Source organism: Gobius niger (genome assembly GCF_951799975.1).
Source record: "Gobius niger genome assembly, chromosome: 3".
NCBI lineage: Eukaryota > Metazoa > Chordata > Actinopteri > Gobiiformes > Gobiidae > Gobius > Gobius niger.
The window spans coordinates 33,073,233-33,100,200 of NC_136854.1; the positions used below are offsets into that span (position 1 = coordinate 33,073,233).

The following is a 26,968-nucleotide window of genomic DNA, read 5'->3' on the forward strand; positions in this document are numbered from 1 at the left end:
ACACCACCAGAGATGGCACTTTTTACTGCGATCTTAATAATTCCACACAATTAAAACCTCAAAAAGTAACATTTATTGTGAGACAGAGCTGGCGGTTCCAAGCCTAAATAAAGATGTTGATCAGAATATATCAGAATTGAAACATATGGCACTTTATTTTTTAAATTTTTCATTCAATATCATTTTTACAAAAATTCCAAAAAACCCTCAATGCAGCTAGCTGGTGTATTAATATACATTATTATGTATATTTTGGGTTGAGGAGCAGACTCCATGCTGAAATGCCCTATTAGGTCTGAAAATCTAACCCAGTACCTTCTTGCTGTGGGGCACCATGCTGCTCTGCCACGTTTCCGAAGTAACATCATGGGTGGGATGGGGATTATTATTATTCATGAAAATCTTTTGACCTTGATTGAGCACTTCCTGGATGCACTTCACTGTATCATGACTAACTCCACCTCAGCTACTCAGCGCCTGTTGCATGTTCTTTGAATTGCTCATGACAGCACCAAACCTCCAGTGAACCCTAAATCGAATTTAATTTGGCGAAACATACAGTATTACTCTCAGCTGCTTGACATGTGCCAGAGAACGGTATACTTTTTTGCATTCATATTAGCGATAGATTGGCACGAACGGTGAATCTTCATAGGTGGAAGTGACAGGAAAATCCATGGGGAGTAGCAGAGCTCCCCAATCTGAGAGTGTTTGGGAATGAACCTGATTTACATCATTAGACTTGAATATTGCATGCTTTGCCCACATGCTTCATTAGATTTCTGTCATTAAGGAAAATATACACAAAAATGCACAAACATATATCATATAATGCATAGTCACAACAGAATAGAAATAGCATTTCATATGTTGGCACAGTCAAAGCAAGAAATTACTTTTATCTTTTCAATTCAACTCATTTTGAGTTTATTCCATACTGCAAATTAGTTGACTCTGGCAATATCTGACAGTCCCATGTTTGATTCTCAGACTGTGGTAGCGACAGCTGAAACTCTAGCTTGTAAATCACAATATAAATGTAAGTCAGTATTTCTGAAGGATATATGAAATACAGAGAACTATACGGGCACACATTCATATCAAACATTTCTAAAGTGTATTAAAAACACGCATGGTAGGACTGCGGTTTGCACTGGAGCTTCACAGCAAGAAGGATCTGCGTTCGATCCCCAGCCGAATGGGGACTTTCTGCGTTAAGTTTTCATGTTCTCCCTGTGTCTGCATAGGTTTCTCTACCACTAAAAACATGCACAATAGGTTAATCCTTCAGCCAGGTGAGTCTGACCATCATCTGGTTCTACATCTGGGAATGGGTCTCCGGGCGCCAAGTGGCTGCCCACTAATCCTAATCCAAGGAAGGCTCAAATGGTGAGGACAAATTTCCCTATGGGGATCAATAAAGTACACCTTTAAATACAGTCAGATTACAGACGGAGATGCTGACAAAACCCAATGGACATTGACTTATTTTCATATTCACAATGATGCTTTTATTATCTTTATACCAAGTTATATTCCTTTTATATGTGTTTTTTTAGCCAAGAAACACAGTACTTTTGTTCAGTATAGAGTTTTTTATTTTTTATTTTAACATTTTGACAGCAGCAGTCCTCACCTACTTCATTGAAAATACTGTATGTGTCCACAGGCAAAGCACTTTACCCATCTCGCCTGCATTTTTGCAAGTCATGGGGTGATGTTTGATGTTAGCAGCTTGACCTTAGAATTTCATTCAACCCGACTGTGTGACAAGACTCACATCTTTATGTTTTCTGTGGTGATAATAATTTGTGGGCATAAAACGTGTAGCTGTCCCTTGAAGATATCAGGCCACTAGTGATTACAAAAATGAGATGTAAGAAAAAACAAATAGTTAAAAATGCCCCGCGGATCAAACTGCGAGTCCAGGCCTGTGTTTTGGGAGCCTGACAATCTGCGCTAATACTCTTTCATATTTGTTTATTCGGCACCGCTCCGCCTCAGGAAATGGTAATTGTTGTTTGTATATGCATGTTTGGGAATTTTGATCCACAATGATATTTTTGCTTCTCTATCCAAGGACAATTACCACGCGGTTCGAGGAGATAACAGTGTTCGCTGGCAGCAAAGGCAGACTTTTGATTAAAAAGAAATAATAGGGAGATATATTTGAAACAGGCAAAAGCTTAGCAGACGCAGTAGTGGCTGATCCCCACCTAGAGCTGAGGATTCCCGCTGCATGTCTAATATCGCCAACTGCAAAACCTTCTGCCGCTGCACCAAGGTCAAATTTAACTTTGTACTTTAGCTGTGACTAGACCTTCAACTTATTATTATTATTCCCTGCGTATTTGAATTAGCTATGGGAGCTTTTATGTTACCATGACATTGTCCAAGAAATACAGGAAACCTTGACATGTTTTGAGTGCTCAATGGAAGTGGAACACCTCTGTCTTAATTGAGTTTAACAGACATCACCTTCTTCCCATCCCGAGATCAGATCCCGAGGCAGCTCTGTCCCAGCTCTGACCAATGTGTCATGATTTTCTCAATTTAGCTCCAGTTTACCCATGTTTGGTCCTGATGCTTTTATTCTTCAAGTGCTTGTTCTGACTCAAATTGATGAAAAAAGCAAGACGAAGTGTCTATTTTTGGTTTGTATATCGAATATTGCATTTCTTTTCACTGTACAACCCTAGTACTATATTGCAGATCACATGAAGTGGGCACAGATTGATTGTTCTATTATAGAAAAGTAGCCCCAATGTGACCCCATTCCTCTTACTTTATACTGCATATAAAAACATTTATACTTACATGCCTTCTCCAAACCGTTGTCTTTAGACCCATGAAGATAATCAAAGGAACAAGTTGCCCACATCTAAAACATGTTTTCTACATGTTCACAGCTCAGAATGGTCCATCATTATCACGCATTTACATTGTTATTTTAAACTTCAATAAGCACTGGCTTCATTACTCCTCTTGAATGAGCGGAAAGCCAGTTTCTGTCTTATAAAGTCAGTCACCGGAGATGTTCTCTGACTTGATACTTCGCCTTTTTTATCCTGACTTGAGTGGGCTGTGTGACTGCGGCGGTTACTGTAGCATATCCAACATAGTGGCAGCTCCTTTTGATCATCCTTGGCTCAATCCTTCAGATGTTTCCACACTATATCTAAAAAAAAACAGCCTTCTTTTCATTACCGACAAAGTGCAAGCGCTGGTTCACATTTGACAAGGTTGGATCTTATTGACTGTGTAGCAGAATTTCCTGGAAGATATTTAAGGTTGTCGGGATAATGAATGAAGTCACAGTCGCTGTTGTTGTTGTTGGACAGGAGCTGATGCACTACGGCACACTCTGAACCTCCTTGTTGTTTTGCTAAGGTTTAGGATTAACTGAAGAATGTGCATATTCTTTCAGGGTCTAGGTTGATCTTCTCATGGTGCACCAGGTTTCTGACATTGTCCTACACATGATGACCATATGAAGTATGCATTTCAGTCCCTCCAAGATTTCACAATGTTACTATTACAACTAGTAATGCAATAAACAAACTGCAAAGTCAAAGCTACTTAACCAAAGTCCCTTAAATTTTAGAATCAGAAAACTGTATTAATCCCATTGAAGGGCAATGCATTGCATTAACCCAGCCAACCATACACAACAGAACAAACATGTATAACACAGTATGAGCTACAACAGTTCACAAGCTAACAATGGTCCAATGAGACGGAATACAAAAACAAACCCATAGTTTGAATTTGAAAAAGATAAATGAATTTGAATAGCGATTAGTTCTGATCACAGGCAGGTAATAATGCTGACCTAAGGGCATTAAAACATGACAATAAGATGTCCCTCTGATCTAAGCTTTCCTAGTGATGCATACATTCCCAAACTATTGCAAAAAATTAAATCAGTTGCCATCACTGTGGAAAGAAAGAATCATACACACTCCCAAATCTGACCACTTCTCCTGCTCATTCTTGACAATCTGCATTGGCCCAGCGTGTGGCCGTTCCAAAGCATCTGTTAAACCCACACACCAGCAGTCAGACTTGAACTCATCGCGATGCCTTCATGGTCCCGTGCACATCTCTGGCCTGTCAGCAGTGAGCGTGTGCCTGGTCTGGGAGGGCAGTGGCTACAGCAGGACATGCCCATAGGCCTAATTGGCAGTGGTCAAGTGGTGGAGCATATGGGGTTTCCCTGTGGGGGGCGTTTGACAGACGGACGCATCCTGCCCTTCATCTCATCAAGCCGAGTGACCAGCAATTACCTCACTCTTCCCAATGACTTTACACAGCCTCGCAGCGATGATAGAGATAAAATGGACACACTATAGACACACAAGTCATTTGGACAGTAGTCACCTTGATGTAAAAGCATAACTGGACCATTACCCCAACCTTCACCTAACTCCTTCGTAATAGTCTCTGCACAGATCGCCCCATTCCATCTGATAGTTTTGGTGTCATGAACTGCTGAGCACGCGCAAAGGAACTATTTTCAAAATAATTGGGTCTAGCATGTGTGCAGTAGCCTTGTTAAGGCAACTGTAATTTAACATTTACGACTGCAGGGCCGTGAGATTAAACAATGTATAGTGACTTAGTGCACACGGCAGGTTTTGGCAGCACTATCTTTGCTTTTTTTTAGACTTCTAATAACTTTTTAATTATACTATTGCAACAACACATAAGCGGTAGGGTAAAATTTAAAATTTAATTAAGTTACAGGCCAAGTTAAAGTGATAGTCTGTAAATTTAAATGTGTTACGAAATTCATAGATTGTGTATAATTGGATCTGAAATTTGACATAATAATAATTCCTCCCTTTTATTTCAGCTACTAATCAGAATCCCTGGGCTATCACCTTGACCAATGAGATGAGCTTTCCTTTGAACCGGCCTGTCAGGTCCAATCAGGAGAGAGGGGCAGGGAGCTTGATTACTCGCTCAACTGGGAAAAACTGGGAAACGCGGGTTAGAACAAGTTTCTGCACCGGACTGCGTAAATCAGATGGTTTCTTTATTTACCATTTACAAGGTGAGCTTTCTGGTTAAAGCAGTACTAAGTAACTTGTTTACCTTAATAAATCCTTTTCGTAGTCCATCTGGGGGTAATGGGAGGATTGGGGGGTCTTTCATCTCCCCCGGTGTCTCTAGCCAGAAAACCACACCGGTCGGAGACACAATACACACTAATGTAATCACGAAGAAGAAGCTAACAGGCTAACGGGCTAGCACCACTTAAACAGTATTTACAGCCAAGTTTCAGTGAAAAAAAAAAGATCTCCATTGTGTAATTAGATGTACAATATCCCTCTCACCCTTTGTCTTTTCTGTCAGCGTAGTATTTACTCTTACGGACAATAATTTGTAAAAAAAAAAACGTAACATGCTACGACACCTGCAGTGGCGCTTATGGCCTCTAGGGGCATGAGTTACTTAGTACTGCTTTAAATGCTGCAACATTCTTGTGTTTTCTGTGAGCTGCCGTTGTCCTCGGAGTAACGTAATTGTGAGAGAAATTACCAACGTTAATGCAACACAAAAAGAAAACTTTTGTGATATTTCATAAAACCAACAAACCAAAGTTTAGCTTTTTAGACGCTAACACCACATTTAAATGGTTAGCTCAGTTAAGCGCTAATCAGTAAAAAAAAATAGCGTCTTTATTAGGTGTCATAAAAGCAACACACTTTCCGATATAAAAAGCACATGAACAAAAATGTGTTGGGCAAAAAAAAAGAACACAAACGCTTCTTTAAATTGCATGAGCTGAAGACATTAGCAAGCAGAACTATGCAGCCTCAAACTTGTGTCCGTGGTAAAGTCATTTGGATGCAGGGGTCTACCCAGTTTGGACTTTTTAAGGTCACTCACTCCCAGGGCCAGCTCTCTCCAAGTACTTCTCTGAATCAGTGACTAGATTCTGTTACTCGAACATCCCCCGCTGTTGCCACGGGTCACAGCGGCCCTCCAAAGTCTTGATGGAACCGTTTGGGGCTCTGCAGATGTTGCTGCATGCTTAATAAGGGCTGATCGACACAACTCCAGCGCCGCAATCTAATTCCTTCTACCCGAGGTGCATCTGTTCTGCTTGTACTCACCGGAGCCCCATGCTGCGGCTACACTTTCTCAAAGTCACCCCAGTCGTCCTGCGGAGGCTGAAGGAGAGACGGCCCGGGCCAAGGGGAAGCGGCGGGGTGACGGCAGACAGCGCAGCGGGGTGGACGCCTTACACACAACAAATAAATGGTCGAGCCGAGGCGTGTTTGTTTTATTTGGCAGGAGCAGGTGGAGCCGGAGTAGCCTCGGTGTCAATCATCTCGGAGTCATTGGTGGTTTGTTTGTTGTGTTTGCTGGTGCGAGAGGAAAATCAAAAGAAAAACGCAGCTTCAAGGGGATCTGGGACTACACAAACACTTTTTCAGCACACATTGATTCGTGTTCTCTATTTCATAAAACATTTCACAAAATAAAGATAAGTCAGCTGTTATGGGGGGTAAACAAAAACAGCAGGCTTGGTAACAATAAGTTACCCGTGCCGTGTTTCCATATGATCAGCATTTTGTAGTTTTTGTTAAGAGTAGCCAATTCTCTATGGTGATTTGGCTTTTTTCTTTTTTAAAGCCCACATTTCTTCCGTTGTGTGATGGAGAATTTTTGTCGTACACTCACACACCTACAACTATGGAGGGTTGTACCTGAGTTGACGCATACATTTGCCAACTACCCCCAGGTTGCACAGCTCAATTTCCACTCTTAGCAAACCACACTGATATTGTGTCTTTGGGCGAGACAGTTCAGATCAGCATATGCGAACATCTTTAGTGACTAGGTTATACCTTCAATGGATTTCTTATTCCCTGATGGCACGGGCATAATCCAAGATGACAATGCCAGGTTTCATCGGGCTCACACTGTGAAAGAGTGGTTCAGGGAGCATGGGAGTCCAAAGGGGTTAAGATTAACCCCTTTGAGAATCTTCACTCTCTCCCATCAATGCTGCACTGGATCTCCTGACATTGCAGAATCTTATTGAAACAATGCCAGAATGTGTGCTGTAATCAAAGCTAAAGGTGGTCCAACGAAATATTAGAGCGTATGTTAACATGGTATCTTTGGAATCGGCCATATATGGTCATGTTTGAAGGATTTGAGGGGGGAAACAAATAGGTGAAAAATCTGAACTTACTATAGTTGTCTACTTAATAAAGATTCAAAGACATAGACAGGAGCAAAGTTGTTCAACAGCCCATATTTACAAAAATAACGGAGAATGCAAACTTGATGCTTCATGTTAGCATCATGCTACAAGCTAATGCTAGCTACGACTGCCGTATTTTCGCTTCAACTGAACAATCTGCTATGAAAAAAACATCCGTATGGACCCGATTTAGACTTGACTTTATTCGTGTGTGATAAATAAGTTTATATTCTGCCAGAAAATGGTTAAAAAGAGTGAAAAGACACTTCCTCCTTGGAAGTTCCTTTTGGTCAGGCAGTGCACGAATATTTTGCTTGCACTGGTTTTTAAAGCAGTACTATGTAACTCTTGCCCCTAGAGGCCATAAGGTCAACTGCAGGTGTCGTAGCAAGTTGCGATTTTTGAACGTATTAATTGTCTGTGAGATTAAATACTACGCTGACAGAAAAGGCAAAGGGAGAGAGGGATATTGTACATCCAATTACACAATGGAAATACTTTTTTCACTCAAACTTGGCTGTAAATACTGATTAAAGTGGTGCTATGATTCTATGTGTATTGGTTGCTCCGGTACGGTGGCAGTCCAGTTGCAATTGTGGTTTTCTGGATACACCAGGGGGCGATGAAAGACACTCCAATCATCCCATTAACACTTGTATTACCCCCAGAGGGACTACGAAAAGGATTTATTAAGGTAAACAAGCTACTTAGTACTGCTTTAAAATAAGTGGCAAAATCCAGCCACGATGACTAGTTTTTGAAAAAGTTTGCTTGGGTGGATAACGCCAGTATGTCTGTGAGATTACAAGGCACTGCAGTTTAAACGTCTTTCTGTTTGTTTTATTGAATTCGATTAGTTCGTTGGCTGCATTTGTCATCCTAATATTCTACATAGGAAGACAAAATGTAACTCACGCCCAAAGATTCTTGTACCACTGTCCAGATATGCAACATAATATGAATTGATACCTCTCATTTCGGCACCATCTCCTCCTGTGTGCCCACGCCGCATCACCTGACCGCTGCGCCGCAGGTTAATCCGCGCTGTAGCGATTGTACTGTCACCGCCGAATCTCTCCCTGGGGGGCTTCCTCTGCTATCACAATGAAACACAAGTCAGGGGGAAGTGAAAGTAAAGCACTGGCGTACAAGTGCTCCAAAAAACTCAACTTTATTAAACCTCCAAACTGCCGCGCTCCCAGTGTAAATGTACTGACTTTTATCCAATTTAAATGCACCTCTAGCCACAAAGTAAATAGATTTTGAATTTTTCCGCAATGCCTTTTTATGCTCACAGCGATATATATAATGTTTCTGCCAGCCCGGAGTCGTTGGCTGCCCCACTTTTCCCTGATCCCTCGCACCTTGAGGCTGTGCGCAAAAAATAAGAAATATGTACAGTTGGGTGCTATAAATCTGATTTGATTAGGTTTGAACTTCAGAACAATAAACCGAGGGAGAGATGAGCGGGAAAAGTGTTTGAAAGCTTTCCGTGTGTGGGTGTAAGTTTGTTAGCGGCTAAATGACTTTGTGACAGGGGCTATATTTCAGAAAATCATCATCTATGGTTATGAGGATATTAAGAAAGATAAAAATAGTGTGTGAAAATGACAATGTGCAAAAGTAAGTAACAAAACGAACGCCTGTACTTCAAAAGTGCAGTCATAACATGCTGGCTTTTGTCTTTGTGCATACAGGGGCACAAAGCAAATTCATCTATAATGAAGGGGAGTGCGCTTCAGACAGAATCATCAATAGTCTACTTTGTGTTTCTTGGGACTCGTACCATGCTTTGTTATTTACTTTAAAAAAAAACTTTGTCTTGATGCTTTCAGCACACTCGCATGCGCATATCAAGAGGGTATTCAAAGTATTCCAATGAAAAGGGCAACGGGTCAGAGCGGTTGGAACTGTAAATAACAGAAAACTATGTCGGAGTTGAGATCTTGGTATATAATGCTGGAGGACAATAGCTCTTTTGCTTTTTAGCCAAAATCAATTTCAAAAGCTATCGATATAGCACAGTGCATTATAGATTGTGCCGAGTTGTACCTTCAACCCCTCAACTTTAATATTAACCGGCCATGGGAATATTCCCAATAAGCTGTTGCTTGGTATTTTGCTCACAGAGAGACGCAACAGAAATGTCACGGCAAAGAATGGCTATGAATTAAAGGAATAGGCCACTGTTTTTCCATACTGAGATTTGTTCTTATCTGAGCTTAGACGAGTTCATGTGTACCTGTCTGGTCTCTGTGCTTGCGCTCAGTCACGCAAAAAAGACCAAAGATGTTGTTAGCATCTCGCGTCTCCTCCTCTCCTCTGTGGTGCCAAACGGGGGTGAAGTTAGAAGTGAAAATGCTCTTCCACGTTTTCCCTATTTAAATACGGATACGTGAGTAGTTACACGATCCAAGTCAAGTTACACAAAATTTAACATGTTGATTTTCTAAGCGGATAAAAAGGGGTACTATATCGCAAGGCGTAATAATACTTAGACTTTTTTAGCAGACGGTAAAAACATTAGACAAAAAAGAACAATTCTTATCACTATTGTAAAGTCTTTACCAAACCTACATTTACAGGAGTTTATACAGCTGAATGTAAATACAAACACACGCTCATCAAGCAGAGGAGACTGTAAAATCCCATTTAGAAAGACTTCTTTTGGACAATCTGCCTTCTCAATACATGCAGCTCACCCCTGGAACTTGATTCCAACAGATTGAGGAACCTGACCTCATTCCACACTTTTAGAAATTCTGTGAAGAAGTGGCTTTTAGAGAGTCAGACATGTGAACACACCATGATCTAAAGTCACCAACCACTGATACATGTCTTGCTGTGTGGAGGATTGTGGTGTTTTGTGTATTGTCCCTTTCTGATCTTTTATCTGTAGTAATTTACCTTTTTTTTTTTTTAACTACAGTATATGTTGTCATTCATCATTCACTGTTTGTGCCTGTTATATGTTCTATCTGTCATGACATCAACCTGCCATGGGACTATGGATGAAAATTAGCCTATATGGCTAACTCTGGCACATTTACATGTTGAAAAAACACATGTTGATTAATGTGCACTGTCCCAATTCAAATAAAGATAAAAAATAAATAAAAAAATACCATACCAGCACTTGACTATACTTGGATCATGTAGCTACTCACGTAACTGTATTTAAGTAGGGGAAACATGGAAGAGCTTGGTCTCTTGAAACTTCACCTCCGTTTGGCCCCATAGAGGAGAGGCTAAATGCTAACAACATCTTTGGTCTTTTTGCGTGACAGAGGGCATGCATATAGACCAGACAGGTATGCATCATCTCGTCTAAGCTCAGATAAGAACATCTCAGTATAGAAAAACGGTGGCCTGTACCTTAAAGTAATTGAGTCATTTATTATTATGGACCGGACTATGATTTATACTATAAAATGGAAGGACTACCTGGAATATATCAGAAGTAGTGGAGTGTTCTGTATCATAATGTGCATGTCAGCGCTTCTGAAGCTACTGAATAATAATCAAAGGATGATTAAAGGTTTATTCCACCAACTACACCTTAGTACCTTGTATGTTGCCCGTCTGCAATGTAGCCTGCATTTTGTGAGCACTTCGGCTTTTAACATGCATTTATGAAATTGTTCATATGCTCTGAAATGTGAGGCTTGTTGTGCTTAATGTAGCAGCTATATTGAAATGGAGTCCGTTTAATCAAATTTCAATATTGTGACTAATATGACTGAGAGAAATACATGAACAGATTGACAGCATTGAGTATCATCTGGTTCATATTTTATCTTTAGTATATTTATTTTTCCATTTGTTCCAACTCATTCTAACATAGATGCCGGCTCGTTCTAATGTGTTGCCAAAGTCTCTAGAATGAATGATGAGAATTGTTCAATATAAACATATAACAACAATGTCAATTAATAAATATGTTTCACTTGCTTTGCTGCCACGTCAGTGAGCCTTTTCGTCGCATGTTGTCATCAGCAACGTGTATTGTTGGGCACAATTGCGCATGCCCATACCCTGTGGTAATATGGGGAAAAGATAATGTTTTTAATAGTGCCTGTGTACACTGGTGTATGAATGAGAGTGTGAATGGGTGAGTGGTTCCTTGCTCTAAAGTGCTTTGAGCGTCTAATGTAGGTGGAAAAACGTTATGCCATGCAGGAACCCACATGTGATTCTCCTAAAATCATCATATACAGTCTGCCGAATCACATTTGGAAACACCTGAAGCAAACTTGTGGGTCCCCCGTTTCATCTCGCGGTCAGTTTGGCCTTGGCTTGAAAAGCAAAGGAGATTTCTGCTCGTGATAGATCGTCAATAGATTGAAGATTGGAATATCGTATTGGAATACATGATACAAACATGTTGGATTAAGTTGCACCATAACAAACTGCAGAACGAACATTCACGAAAATAGACACTGACAGTCATTTTCACATTCATATCGATGCAGCACTTTGCTTCACACACACACTTTGAATTCTTTCCCATTTGCTGTTGTTCGTGTCAGTGGTGGATGCATCACAAAGCTGAACTCTTTTTTTGAGCTTTATTCCCAGAATGGTGTATTGACTAAAATGTTTATCTCGTTTCGCAGGTGATTCTGATGCTGACCAAATTATTCGACTTCAACCTCAACAGCGTGACCGAGAGCTCTTTGTGGAGGTAAGCTTGTCACGCCGCACGAGCCGCGCACCTTTTATATTTCACACAATAAATTGGTCCAAAGAGACTGTCTAGTTTTTAGTCCTGCCGTTTCAACTGCTCACGGCAAAAAAATGTAGGGAAAAAAATGCCAAACCAATGGATCTTATAATGTGAATTAAACATACCCAGCTTGAAAAGGACGATTTCTCACACGAGGAATGTAAAATTGGCCGCTCTGTCTTGGTTTAAATGTCTGTGGGCAGCCGTGATAAAAGTCGCCCATCAATGCCTGTAAAGCTATAGAGATGTTCAGCAAATTACCTTGACCAGCCTTGAACATGGTGTCGGCACATTTCTGATGTGAGGCTGTCAGATGGCTCATAGCAAGTAGCTGCTCAGAGAATTAATGCCTCTAAAAGCGTGGTAACAAGAGTGTTTTTGCAAAAGTGTTTTCAAACCCATATTGAGCAGCAAATTGCTTTTCACATAGCGTACACCTGCAAAAGTTTGGTGACTAATAGAACATTTTTCACTAAAGTATCAAAGTCTTATTGTAGCATCGTTTTTGCAGAGAAGTGCAGAGACAACTGAAAAAGAAACGGTTTGCAACCTTGTGAAAGATTATCAAGGAAGAAACTTGTAGCCTATGTCTTTTCTTCATACAAGAATATGTGAAATAATAGCCTCAAATTGGATCTTATTGTAACATAGTTTTATCAGAGAAGTGTAAAGAGACATCTGAATAAGGAAAAGTTTGCAACCTTATGGAAGACTATTAAAGCAGTACTAAGTAACTTATGCCCCTAGATGCCATAAGCGCTACTGCGGGTGTCGTAGCATGTTTCAGTTTTTTACTCAGTAGTTGTCCGTGAGAGTAAATACTACACTGACAGAAAAGACAAAGGGAGAGAGGGATATTGTACATCCAATTACACAAGAGATTTTTTTTTTCACTCAAACTTGGCTGTAAATACTGTTTAAGTGGTGCTAGCCTGCAGATAGCTTTGCCTGTTAGCCTGTTAGCTTCTTCTTCCTGATTCCATTAGTGTGTATTGGTGACTCTGACCCGGTGGCAGCGAAGTTGCAAGTGTAGTTTTCTGGCCAGAGACACCAGGGGGAGATGAAAGACCCCCAATCATCCCATTAACAATTGTATTACCCCCAGAGGGACGACGAAAATGATGTAAAGGTAAACAAGTTCACTAGTACTGCTTTAAGGAAGAAACTTGTAATCTCTTTTCTTCATACAGGAATATGTGAAATAATAGCCCTGAATCAGACGTTTAAATAAATGTGTTTAAGACGTTAATTACTTTGTTAGGTCTCTTCTCCATACATACGTTGATAATACATAGCTTTCTTTTTTGCAAATTTACAGTATAAGCCACACATGTTAAATGCTTAAAGTGCATATGACACATTAGACAACATTTTTGATAAAACATAGTTAATTAACATTGTTTACAGCTGATCTTATCTTATCTTATCTTAACACGATTATATTAAGATTTTGCTAAAGATCGTACCCAGCTTTCTTTAGTTTGGCCATTTTTGTGATGTTTATAGTTTCACTTCCTTATTGGACAACGACAGGAAGTGACATAGGTATAAGAAGGTAAACAATTTTAAACTGTTGCTATGCCGACAATGTTACGTCAATGGGAAATGAGCCTTCTCCTATTTCACTTCCTGTCAGCAGCTTACAAATTCAAACTTTTCTGCCCAACATTTCTTCATTAAAATTGCTGCTTCACTGAAATAAAAGGATGATTATGCAACTGATGTTATCATTCTAAATAAGCCATATTTTCAAAAGCATTAAAACCTGCCTTATGCACTGTAATAAAAAGAAATAAACAAAACACATCAACAATGCATATTCCACTTTCTGCTTTTTCAAATTGTTTCTGTCCTATGACAGCCTGAAATGAAGAAATAATTTGGAAGATCAGCTGTAAACAATGGTAAATTGATTTTTTTGGCCGTGCATAGGTCGTACACACTTTACAATCACTGAGCAAACTATGTCAAATTCTGATTGTGGATTTCAAACTGATGGATTCACTGGATCAGGCAGTTCCTTGTCTAAATTCAGAGAGTTTGGCTGTGTGACTGTGAAATTTGTTCCAGGCGTGTGTGATCACGGAGCTACAGTCACAGAATCAAGTGAATCCAGCCATTGTTGATCGATTGACTTTGTAAGAATAGAATATCAAATGATTTAAAAAAAAAGATGTATATTCATATACCGTTCTGAACATAGTTTGTAACACGTAAATGTGTCTGAAATGTCAGTAATGTCTGTGCTAAACTTCACAAATGAGTTAAAGTTTGGTCCATTCTTTCAAATCCTCAATCGTCCAAGATCGAGACGAGAACTAATAAAAATGTCAGCGATTACATTTTGAAGACTTACTCTGTTCCGAAAGACTCTCACTTGTGTTCATTTATTCATTATTTTCCCTCAAAATTTAATTCTAGATAAGCGCGTTATCAAATATGCCGGGATTATGGAGGGAAAGTGAAATAAAATGATAAATAGTCCGAGATGATTGGTGCTGATGTAACGGTGCAACTTTCGGCCGTCATTCGCGCCCGGATGCTTCGCTCGATATTGGGTTTCCTCTTGGCTCATGGCGCTGGTGTAATGCCGTCAGTGTTGAAACTCGTATCAATATTTCAGGTCCGTTCATAATGAATCTTCTCCGTGCTTATTGCTCAGGCCTGGCCCTCAGTGCGCAGACAGGTGATGGATATGTGGAGATGAGGGCTGCACCTGGGTGCATTTGTCAAAATAAGAAGGGCACAGGGAACACAGGCAGAGAGAGAAGAGAGCAGGGATTCACTGTGCTGCAATATGCAAACAATAACCAGCTAAATTTACGTAGATGTGTTGTAGAACGAGGATCAATGGTTTAAAGATAGCAGTGGTTTTCAAAGTTTAGTGGTCTTAACTCGCATCAAGAATTTATGTAACATACGAGATCAAAGATTAATGTTCCAAATTCTAAGTTTTTCAGTTTTTCTTATTTCCATCAGTAGTCCTGGGACAAACTGCAACACCGTGATGTGACGCTCATGACCCAATCAGCTCTTTTGAAAAGCTCTTAAAGGTGATCATTTCGAATCTGATCTCAATTGTGACAAGTCAACTAACAAGTGAAAGCTTTTTGTGCTAAAAATGACAGTTGTAGACAGTTGTTTTCAAAGGGTAAAAATCAGTCCCATTGTACAGTATTTTGGGATTTATTCGATCAAAAGGGTTCGCCTGATAGTTTGAGTTTTCTGGCTGGTGTCATTAAAGAATCTATATAAAATGATCCACTCTTCCAGTAAAGAAAGTTCTGGGGTCAATTCCCAAATCACGGGGAGGCTTGAGTGGAGTTGTCGTGTCTTTGTGTCTTTGTGTCTTTGTGTCTTTATAACTAATCATGTACCTTCGGTTTGGACCTGAGTAATAATGACCAAACCTTATAGAGCGGGTTTCATTAATCTTGGAGTTATGTCCTGTGTAAGGGGCTTTTTTAGACGTGGCAGTTGAGTTAGTTCATTTCCATCCCGGTTTGGTTGTGATTCTGAATGCTGTATATTTCCTGGGGTGATATGACTATGTTTTTGAATCAGGTCTACACTGTTTAAAGTAGAGTATAGGTACATTGTATGGCACAGATTAGTACTTTTTTTTTTTTATCTCTATGGCCGATAACATGCGGAGCCGATCTGTTGGACTCACTTTTGGATATGTGTCCTGTATTCCTGGCAACACCCGTTTGTAAAATACTAAGTTACAGGTACTCTGTCACTCTTAAAGCAGTACTAGGTAACTCATGCCCCTAGAGGCCATAAGCGGCACGGCAGGTGTCGTAGCATGTTGCTGTTTTTTACTCATTAATTGTCCCTGAGAGTAAATACTACACTGACAGAAAAGACAAAGGGAGAGAGGGATATTGTACATCCAATTACACAATGGAGATATTTTTTTTCACTCAAACTTGGCTGTAAATACTGTTAGCTGCTAGCTTTGCCTGTTAGCTTCTTCTTCGTGATTCCATTAGTGTGTATTGGTGGCTCCTACCCGGTGGCAGCGAAGTTGCAATTGTGCCATCGGGGAGATGAAACACCCCCCAATCAACCCATTAACACTTGTATTTCCCCCTTGAAGTACCTTCTTCCTACAAATATCCACAGGGTGCAAAGGTTCCTGCCTATACTGCGCATTTATCCAAAGGGAACCCTCTTATGCCTGTGGTTATATTTTGTAACATGGCAGAGAAACATTGCAAATCAACCCCCATCGCGATTCAGCGATAATTACTTCATTTTCATCTTTTTTTAGGAAGTAGAAATTACTCGTTTTTACATGCCCAGTAATGTGTTTTCAAATGTAGCCTTGCACAACCCCTGAACGCCATATGCCACACTTGATTAAATGCATTCCTGGTGCGTACGACCAAATTGCTTCCACTATAGATTTAACTCGGCTGTGAAGGGGCTACATCTTTGAGGGCTAAAAGTCTGCCTCGGGCTACTGCAAGTGTAAGCCTTTGCTTCGTCCTCAATAGCCCGTCCAACTAAAATGGAAGATGGATTCCTCAACATGGCATTTAGTGTGAGTTGACCATGGGAGTGAATGATCTGAAGGACTATTTGGGGCGCAGCCGTCTATATCGTGAATATAGCATCATTTTTGAGGCGTGACTTTGGGAATACATTTATCTGAACAAGTTGCCGAAAAGTTTATGCCCCCCCTCAGTGGAACCGTAAAGTCTTCCGTTGTGAAAGAAAAGCAATGCGGAGTTTCCATAGGGGCTGCCCTGAGGCTGTGTCCACACGCCGACTGCGGTAAACGGATGTGAGTTTGACTTCGCTCAGTCTTAAAGGTAACAGGGCTGTTTCTTTCCCTGCAGATAACATTGACCCGACAATACTAAATCTATACTGCTGTTGCTGCAGATTATTGTGAGTAAATAGCCGCTCATGAAGGAGAGTGTTTTGAAAAAGAGGCCGTCTATAATTAAAGCATTACTCATCCATGTCAGATCTGACAAAACACGACTCCACTGATGACGAAACAACATTATAACAAGGTAAATAGCGAAAGAACAGCCAGATTAGTGTAACAACCTCCGTGTAAATCCATTATCACTTTTGCCTGGCTGTTTGTTTACAGTAGTTTGAGAGAGATAAGTCTGCAACAAATGTGGCCGGCATTACCAAGCATTTCAGCCCACTAACGCAACAGATAAATGCTTTTAAAAGCTCCTCTTGGCATCCCCGCGCTCCTCGAGGGAGAGTTTGAGACTAAACCAAACACATCAGCGTGTCCTGTCCCCGAGACACAGGCGCATGAGGTAACAGCTTGAAACACAAAAATCCATACTCCTTGAAATTATGAGACGAGATGTCAACAAGCACAACCGTGCCGAGTGGATTGCCGCTAGTTTTTACCATGAAACAAATGGGATACAAATGTTTTTTTATTTTAACAGAACAAGTCAGCCTGTCGCTTTGGCTAAGATCATGAAATCCTCGACGATACAGATCAAAATATTTCAGACCTTTTTTCATTATAAACTAAAATCTATAATCTATTTATTTTCTACTGGTAAAAACGAATCTCCTTCAGGGACAATGTCTTTGTCAGTTTCAATATAACAGGAATGGGATGAACACGTATATAGAACTCATCATCACAGTCATACAAAACAACATCAAATATTTACGGAGTCCATTCCACAAAGACCCAAATACCGTCATTTATCCAGGTCGAGAAAGCACCATAACCATAAAAGCAATATAACATTAAGCATAAAACGACTCATCTCAATCCGAACAATACGTACCAATGGGCAAATAGCAGAACAATGTCCACTTAAAAAACAATGAAGGCGTGTAATTGGTGTTGTTTTTAGTGTGTAAATATTGTAATTTGTTCTGTGTGGTTGTAGTAGCTGTCTCAGTGGTTTTGGAGAATAAGCGCATCAGTGGAGCAGGAGAAGACACACACGTTTCCTGCCTCAGGCTATTTGGGAGAATGCTTGAATTTCTCTTATTTATTCCTTGATTTATCATTTTAATGGGTTACTCTGGATTCGTTTTTGCAATTTGCTCCCACTGTATTTAATACATTAAGTTTCGCCTTCAACAAAATCTCAATGTGGACATGTCTTGCCAGCAGGGTCGGTAAACATGTCAACCCTAAATCCAGAAGTTTAGTAGTTCAATGCTCATTTCCCTTACTGTCATTGTGCTCTTGATGTGTGTGTTATAGATACAGATGGCATCTCTGGACTCACCCATATATGGTCACACTTGAAAATGGTTAAAGGGGGAAAACAATTTGGAGAAAAATCGAGACTTTCTCTAAGTATTCAAAAACGACTTTAACAAATGCTGAATTATGAATACAGTGTCCTACTAAATAAAGATACAAAGACATGGAGAGGAGCAAAGTGGTTAATTAGATACATAAATAACGGAGGCTAACATGATGCTTCATGTTGGCATCGCGTTAATGCTAACGCTAGCTGGCACTTGCTACGACTGCTGATTTTTTTGCTTCAACTGAACAATCTGCTGTGAATAAACATCCATATGGACCCGATTTAGAACAATTGTGTTTCCCGAAAGATTCTATTTCCCCCCTTGGCAAGGCCACGCCCCCTTCTGTGACATTATGCGGATATACACTTAGTTATACACACTTATACACTTAGTTACAGTTTGCATGTTTTTCTTGCTCTGGTTTCCCTTTCAGACTTTTTTAAAGAAGCTACCCCCTCTGTACCAACAGTGCTTACCCTCATGGCCTCCTTGCCCCCAGGTTGAGAACCACTGGCCTAAAACATGCCCAATGTGGTCTTGAATGTGATGAGTAATCTTGCAGTCCCACGACTTTCTAACAGCCCCTGCAGTCATGAAATTATAGCAGACACGCGCCAACGTAACAGGCACAAATAGGGCGCAGACTCCTGGATCACTAATCACATCCTGACACTGAGCCTCTGAGTCGAACGCATTTGTTGTTGTTTGCCCCATTTGGCCCCGATCTGGGACGCTCCACTGTCACCGCCCCGCTATGGGCTCATGCTGCTTCCATTTAGATGAGCAAATAGACCCACGCTAAACTTCCAAGCCCCAATTACCCCTGGCCCACACTGTGTTTGTGTAAGCTCACAGACATAGGAGTTTTCCATGGACAAAAGCTCTTAAGCAGTCATCTGTACTGGGTTGTTTTCATAGGTATTTTGCCTCTCACTCTTTTTCACAACATTTGTTCTTTGTTCTTCTTCTAAAACTTTGATTTCTAACTGAAGCAAGTTGACTTACATTGTATTTCATGTTTATTGCAGCTTTTGAGGAATTTGAGGATATGATTATACTTTTAGAACAAAGTTTTACTCATTTTTATGCCTGAGAGTTGACCCTCTCTAATATCATGAGAGTCGATATTATCGTTTATGGCGATATTTTCCTGCCTCAGTATATCGGACTTCAAATTTGTTATTGTGACAGGTCTAGCAGCACGTGGAAATGAAATAAGCCAGCAGCAAGCTTCTAGTACCCTTCTATATAGGGTATCTGGTTGATATGTTTCACATAATCAAATGCAAGTAACTGTAGTAGATAAAAGAAACACACGAGAAAACACTTAAAACACTTCATTTATTCTATTTACATTGGTAAACTGGACACTGGGCGCAGACTTTAGATTAAATTCAACATCATCTGTTTTTTGTTGTTGTTTTTTAATGTAGACTCCTCCAATGCATGTTTTCTGTTGCATCCCACAGCAATTGTATTAACAATGTCTTTCAAAACAGCGAGTCCAAACTTTCAGCTTTCAACGCACTTCTTCAAAGCCTTCAAACTGCATCAGACAAAATGGTAGAACATGTAGTTACTCCTGTCTACAAAACATCAAAACAAGCAATATTACATAAAAAAAACCTTTTTGTCTAAACATTTTAGCATGGCTTTGAGATGGTCTAATGGAAAATCCCTTTTCTTTTCAAATAATACATTATTAGAACTAGGTTTTCAAGTGTTTGCCAAAATGTTATTACAGAAGTCAATTTGCCTCTTTGAACCACTTGCACATGTATGAAAGTGCACTACAAGTTTCCTGAAATTAAACATAACAAAGAGTAGTGCAGAAACTCTTCGGAAGTCCTGGCCCTAGAGAGAAATTCAATTCAATTTTATTCCGGACTCGTAGTCCATTAAAAATGAAATGAAAGACAAGACAAACAATTAGTGGAAAAACCGGCGCATGTTGAGGAAACCAACACATAGAACCGACCCCGGGATGATCGACAAGGCATAGTGAGCGTTACTCATCTATTACAGTCACAATATTGTCTGACTTTATGCGACAAAAAGGACATCTATGAAAACAACAATGACAACTGCAAACAAAAACACACTGCACCACTTGTCGTGTCAACCCAAAACTGACAAAAAGGGGGCACTAAAGCTATAAGAAATATAACTTTTTGCTACCAGTGTCTCATGCGGGTGTTTGCAGAGCGCTAACTGAGCCCCTGACCTCATGTTAACTGCTCTGAAACGCAGCCCGCAGCCTCCGAACATCATTAATCCTGCCCCACTGAGAATGTAAAAGCTCCCATACACCGACTGCCCATCACTGCTCTGTGCTCTCCAGAAATTATAATTGAAACACTATCTAATAAGGGCTTTAATAAGTCACTCCAGACATCATTCTAATCTATTACAGAGAATGTGGAGCTGAACCAAATGGGGCTTTAGGCATTTTGTGTTAGAATAAAAGATTGCGGGACAGAATTTAGAGACCAGAGAATGAGTAAATTATCCCACTAGCCACTCTTTTATAAAGGCGTAATTCGATAGACATTAATCTTGTCACTTCGTTTCACGACCACTCCAGCCCTGGTTTCCCTGGTCTTCCTCATACTTCTTTATTTTTGTTTTAACCTGCTGAAAAATAAATTTGATTGAAAAATATTAATTTGACTTTTTGCAAGGTTAAAAATTCAGAAAATAAAGCAATCACCTATGTGTTATTTAGTTACAGGGAAGGGCTTATACAACATCTGTATAATGCATTCCAGAAGATTACATTGTTCATGTTTGCACGGGCTTTCAGTCATCCATAAGCTTTCTATCATAGTCAAAGTTTTCCAAAGTTGTCGACTCACCTCTTTCCTCAGAGGCTTCTTTACATTCATCTGATTAGGATTCTTGCTTTTTATTATAACTTCTAATGCAACTATATTAACAGATTTCTTGCTTGACAAAACACCAATTTACATAATCCCTATTAGTTGAATGCCCCTTGAGAGGTAGCATCTCATTTTCGAGGGTGTCCATGGTCCATATTATCTTTAAACCTTACAAACCTCTCTATTATCTCCAAATCTTGGAAATCTGCTTTTGTGCACACTGGGCTATCGGGATTTGTGCCCGAAGCCTTGGTTGTAGTGCCTTCCGTGGGCAGAAGGAAATAAACAATGCTAAAAACTGGATGCAAGCTTTCATTTTTTCCCATCAGTATGCTAGCAAACCAATGGTGCCATGATGAATGCACAGCAGAACGGCTCCAGGAATGAAGCCGAGGCGTTAATTCAACCTGGTAGACTAATATCAGCATCACCTACCTCCAGCCAATGATCACTTCCGAGAGGGCCCCACCTCCGCCTCAGCCATCAGCGTAAGAGCCGCACCTCCGTAGCAGCCAATAATCGCCCTCGATCCCGCTTTTAAGCTCCAGCAATCATGGTTCGTTCGCTTCCCAGCTGTGCTGCGACCCACCTCCACCCCGTCTCCACCTCTTCTGCCCATGGCTTCTCCCTGCTGCATCCATCACGGGTCCACCACCAGTGTCCAGGCTCCGGGGGAAGACATCCCTAACTCCAAGCTGTTCATCCATACTGACTCACATACATACATCGATGTCTACCGCCGGGGTCTGATCGCCAAAACTAATATACATGTCAATAAATCTCTGTAATCGCAGCCTGTGTGTGTTTGAGTCTATCCATGTTGAATTGGATTCCAATGCTTGAAGACAAAACAGCCCAAGTAGACAGGACACCTCAAAACTTTATAAAGGAAAGTCCTGCCTCAGGGGCAAAGATTGCAGGGTCTAAATCAGTGACACCAACTGACTGAAGGACAGCTTTACCTGGCTGCCTGGAAGCTCAACTGTCAAATTACACTAATTTATACATTTGATTTTGTGCTGAATAGTCTTTACTCTGATCTTTTTGCACCATTTTTGCACCTTTGAGAGCAACATAATTTAGATTTTAAGCATTTGCATTGCATGTAATGGATAAACAATTGAATTAAATGGTTAAAAGCAAATTTGGTATATATGGCTTTTCCGTCAATATTATTAATGGATTTTTCACTTACCCCCCTTTCTTTCTCTTTCCCTCCCAGTGAGTTTAATCCCACATGTGGCTATAGTGAAGTATTACCTGCCCTGCGGAGCCAATGGAAACCATATCGACTGGTCACCTCAGTTTCCCACCCACGCGCCGCGCTGTCAATAGCCTCTCACAAGTTTCTCGCCACATCGGCCGTCCTTGAGAAACCATCATTCTCACTTTATGCCTCTCTCATCTCTGTGGCCTCTGGTGGGCTTTTTATTGGGCCGCGGCTGAAAGTTGCAATGACACTAAAAATAAGCCGTTGGCCCCTGAATCATACAATCGGGTGTCCCCTGTGAGGCAGGTCGATATCGGTGATGTCACTGTCCCCAGATGTGACCAGGGCGGTCGCGAGGAATGGTGCTGAGTTTGATTAACGGCAACGGCAAGTCATATCTTGAAGGGGTTAGGAATGAGAAAACATGTGGTCTCATAATAATCTGGCTCCTATTGTGCCGCCCAAAGCTTCTGGTCAGGCAATTTTATTTGTAGAGCACAATTCATACACAAGGCAATTCAAAGTGCTTCACAGTTGCATAAAATAGCAAGAAAGCAGATCAAGTCAATCCATAAAACATCAACATAAAAATTAAATAATTATTGTAAAAAGCAAGAGTGCAGATAAAATACTTTCAGTTGAACATTCTCAGTGTTGTGGCCTGTCTCACATCCTCATGAAGCCTGTTCCATATTTTAGCTGCATGAAACTGAAACGCAGCCTCACCGTGTTTAGTCCTGACTCTGGGAACCACCAGGAGACCCTCCCTGAAGTTCTCAGGGTCCAAGATGGTTCATGTGGCTCAAAGAGATGTACTTCGGTGCTAAACCACATGTGACCACAGGTGATTTCATGTGACCCCTGACTTGTAGAGCATAAATTCTAGAGTATGTTAACAAATAGAGTAAGTCTCTAGCCCATTTCTGTGCGGAGTTATGATTTTTTAAAGAAATAACCATTGTGCTCATTCCAGCCACTAGGGGGCAGCGTAAGTGTAAGCCATCGTTATTGATTGGGCTACAGTCAAGTTGGCTTTGACTAAATCATCTATTTTAAAATCACAGCTCATTATTATTATTTATTTATTGGAAAAATGTTCGTATTTTCCTGTTTGCATTATATGTGGCCCGTGACCCACCATGGGAGCTGAATTTTGGCCCACGACCCAAAATGAGTTTGACACCCCTGCATGAAAAGACACAAGCAGAGCTGTTTTAAAGTCTATTCTCTGAGTGACAGGAAGCCAGTGCACAGACCGGAGCACTGGACTAATATGGTCGTATTTCCTGGTTCTTGTTAGGACTCGAGCAGCAGCGTTCTGGATGTACTGCAGCCGTCTAACAGCTCGTTCCGCTCACTAACACTGAGAGCACTGCAATTTATAACCCTTTGTTTATTACTGTATTTGGCTTTTCTTTCAAAGTGTGAGGCAACCAGCCAGGAGGGACACTCAGGGACTTTCTTGCAGTGAGAATGCAATAACTTGCTACTGCACAAATTTCATATAGGGCTGAGCAATTAATCGAAATCGCAATCCCTACTTTGGTAATCTCAATAATTATATGATACTGGAGGAAAGCGTGTTTTTGTTTGAGCCGAGGTTTGTATAAAACATATGTCTAAGTGCATGAATCAACTACATTTATTTATTTTCTTCCAGCCGTACTTTCATATACAACAATCTTAACAATATAAATCACTTGTTCTTATTCCGTAGATTATTCCTTATTTCTGTTTCTGTTTCTGTTCTGTTTATTTCTATTTCTGTTTTTAAATCAAACTGAGGCTTAGTGTTAGAGACAGGGAGAGATATTTAGCAAAAGGCGGGATATGAACCCAGGTGTTCAGGACAAAACACTGTTGTACATCATATATACTGTATACTAGACCACTGGCTGCACTTCAAAATGAGGATGTACTCAGTAACAGGGCAGGAAGGGGAGACACATTCTTCACACAATTGTAAAATATGCTATGAAACTGCATTAGAGGAATGAAGCCTTCCGAGAAAAGCTGGCGACAACAAACACGAGTTGATGCCGGTGATTGCCTCGTTTGAAGTCTCAAGGGGTTCTCTCACGCTGTCTCTGCGTTTTTTGTTGGGCTTTCTGAGAGTTAGCTCTATTTTCACGTGAAATTAGTCCTAGAAGGAGGCTCTCGAAATAAATCCGTCTCGACAAAAGTATTAAGTCATTTGAAGTTTTGCAGATGCGGTTGAACTGAACACAGATTTGGAGTTACTTCATGAATAGCGGAGCTCATTCCTCTGCCTCACATCTAACACTTCATTCCTTTTATTTATTTGTGAGTAGTAGATTATATTTTAAAGGACCAGTTTCAGAATCAGTCCTGCTGTTTTCCACTGAAATTCCACTTGGTCCATAAACAACATAACAACCTGGTTCTAAACCTGGCTCTGGTCCAGAACTGACAAGTCTTCCACCTTGGAGGAAAAGGTGCCTCAGTGACTCTTGACTGTTGACCTGTTGCCGCCCGCCTTAACCGAGTGCATTGTCTCCAGTACGGCTTTACCCAAATCTAAAAGCTTCTTGACTGGAGAGTAACAGTGAGTAAGGCCTACAAAACCTGATGCTTTTGTTGCGTTGTCACCGCATTTTTGTGCGTTTTTGCTTTGTTTTCATTGCTTTTTATGACGCGTTTTGGAGGTTTTTTTTATATATTTGTTGCATTTTTGTCATTTTTTGCCTTTTTTCATAACTTTTGTACGTTTTTGTTGCTTTTTTTACACATTTTTCTTGCGTTTTTTTAAGAATTTGAAATAAATGAAAAATGACACATGATAAGGCAACAGCAATTTGACATTGAACAACAGCGGGGTTGTATTTACAGATGTGTAGGCGTATAAAGTGATGTAAGGTGATATAAAGTGATTAAGTGATAAGTGATATAAGGTGATAGTAGCGGATCTAAGTGTGGACACACCACACAGTGCAAGTGCAGATAACATCAATGAGTCTGTAACTGAGCTATAGAAACTTGTTTTTGTTCATTAGTCTGACGGCGGAGGGGAAAAAACTGTAAAGCCAAACTGGAGAAAATGTGGGTTAAGAGATTACCTCATAAAACATACTATCGCCTCTATGCGCGTACAGTTGTCCCATATGATTGTCTTTTTATGGAAACATTGACTGTGTTCACTACAATCGGCCATTACAAAATATTGAATCAGTTTTGGCTTCAGGGTGACTATGGGATCCCTGTGACAAACAGTACAGCCTTTAGATATGATTTTGTTCTACAAGGCTGACTATTGACTGATTTCTCATTATGTTCTGACTTCTAATGCTGTGTTGCAGTGTTTATCCGCATAGAGTTATCAGTGAACGATTATGTGTTTTGGACGAACATTCACTTTAGCCACACACGGAACCTTTTGGCTTCGGAGTGCTTTTAATATCTGCGGCCAACCAGCACACTGAATGATAAATTTGTTTTTTTTGTCCTATTTGTTGAACACATTCAAATTCAGCTGCAAAAATACACCCTTTTCAAAACAGCGCGGTGCACAAAGTTCACGTTTGGATCTGCGCTGCTGGGACTTGGTGTTTGCGAGGAGGATTAGTGCGACTTGGCCGGTGTTGACTCGTCTCTGAAGGTGCTGTGGGGTTGAGGTCAGGACATACATCAGAAGAGTGTGCTCTGTGTGGACACACGTCCGGGGCAAAGATGTTCTTACCCCATTGGCAAAGGCAGCACAGACGCACAAACTTTCACCGATGTGTTGACGCTGAAAGTTTGACTCACTAACAATGATACCAAACTCGAGACTGCGCTTGGGGCTGAGCCAGTTATGGACAAAAAAAAAATTGGATACTGAATTTGACAATGATTATTTCTGCATCTATTTCATATCTCGTATTGCAACTGCAGTGTGATGAGAAGAGCTTTTAGCTGTGGAAATAATGCACATGGCTTTGCAGGCATTTGAATTATTATAAGATTCAAACTTGGCTTTTAATGGGGGATAATGGGATAATGGGCAAAACAATGTTTCACTTTGCCTTACGTGTGCCAATGCTCTCTGGGTTGTATTGTTGTTCCAAATTTTGTCATTCTGTCGCAAAGTATTGTGTTATCGCAGATTGTGAACGTCATTGGGCTGTGATCTACTGTAAAGAAATATGGCTAAAAGGATCCAAAAATATATTTATCAGGGATTTGACAGCAGGCCTATCAAACAACATTGGGAATCCTCTTGGAAAATCGTGCTCAGAGTTTTCCAAAACATAATAACATTAATGCAAAATTGTGCACTTTATCATGAAGTGTCACCATTATTTGGCAAGAATTCATTGTGATTAACTAAATGCTTGTTGCCATCTATTGCAAATACATAGTCATTCCTCACTTATGCTTCATTCGTAGTATAGTAAATGCCAGGTGAAAATTACTATTGTTATTGTTCTAAAGATTATTCCACTTCAAAGACCCATCCATCCATCCATCTATTTTCTTCCGCTTTATCCGGGGCCGGGTCACGGGGGCAGCTGTCTCAGCAGAGATGCCCAGACTTCCCGATCCACGCACACCTCCTCCAGCTGTTCTGGGGGGACCCCGAGGCGACGCCAGGCCAGCTCGGAGACATAATCCCACCAGCGTGTCCTGGGCCTTCCACGAGGCCTTGTCCCACTCCCGCGGGAGGCGTT

The 26,968-nt window shown here is 40.6% G+C and overlaps 1 protein-coding gene across 4 annotated transcripts in view; it reads left to right on the plus strand.

Moving 5' to 3' along the window:
* sorcs1 (sortilin-related VPS10 domain containing receptor 1) overlaps nt 1–26,968 on the plus strand; it is a 239,168-nt gene that overhangs the window by 94,543 nt on the left and 117,657 nt on the right. For all 4 annotated transcript variants that reach the window (XR_013792708.1, XM_079553284.1, XM_079553285.1 and 1 more), the window contains exon 2: nt 11,839–11,906. Coding sequence is in view for 3 of the 4 variants with exons in the window: in XM_079553284.1 (XP_079409410.1) it covers nt 11,839–11,906 (68 nt within the window). In the remaining variant the exon portion in view is untranslated. The remainder of the gene's footprint in view (nt 1–11,838; nt 11,907–26,968) is intronic.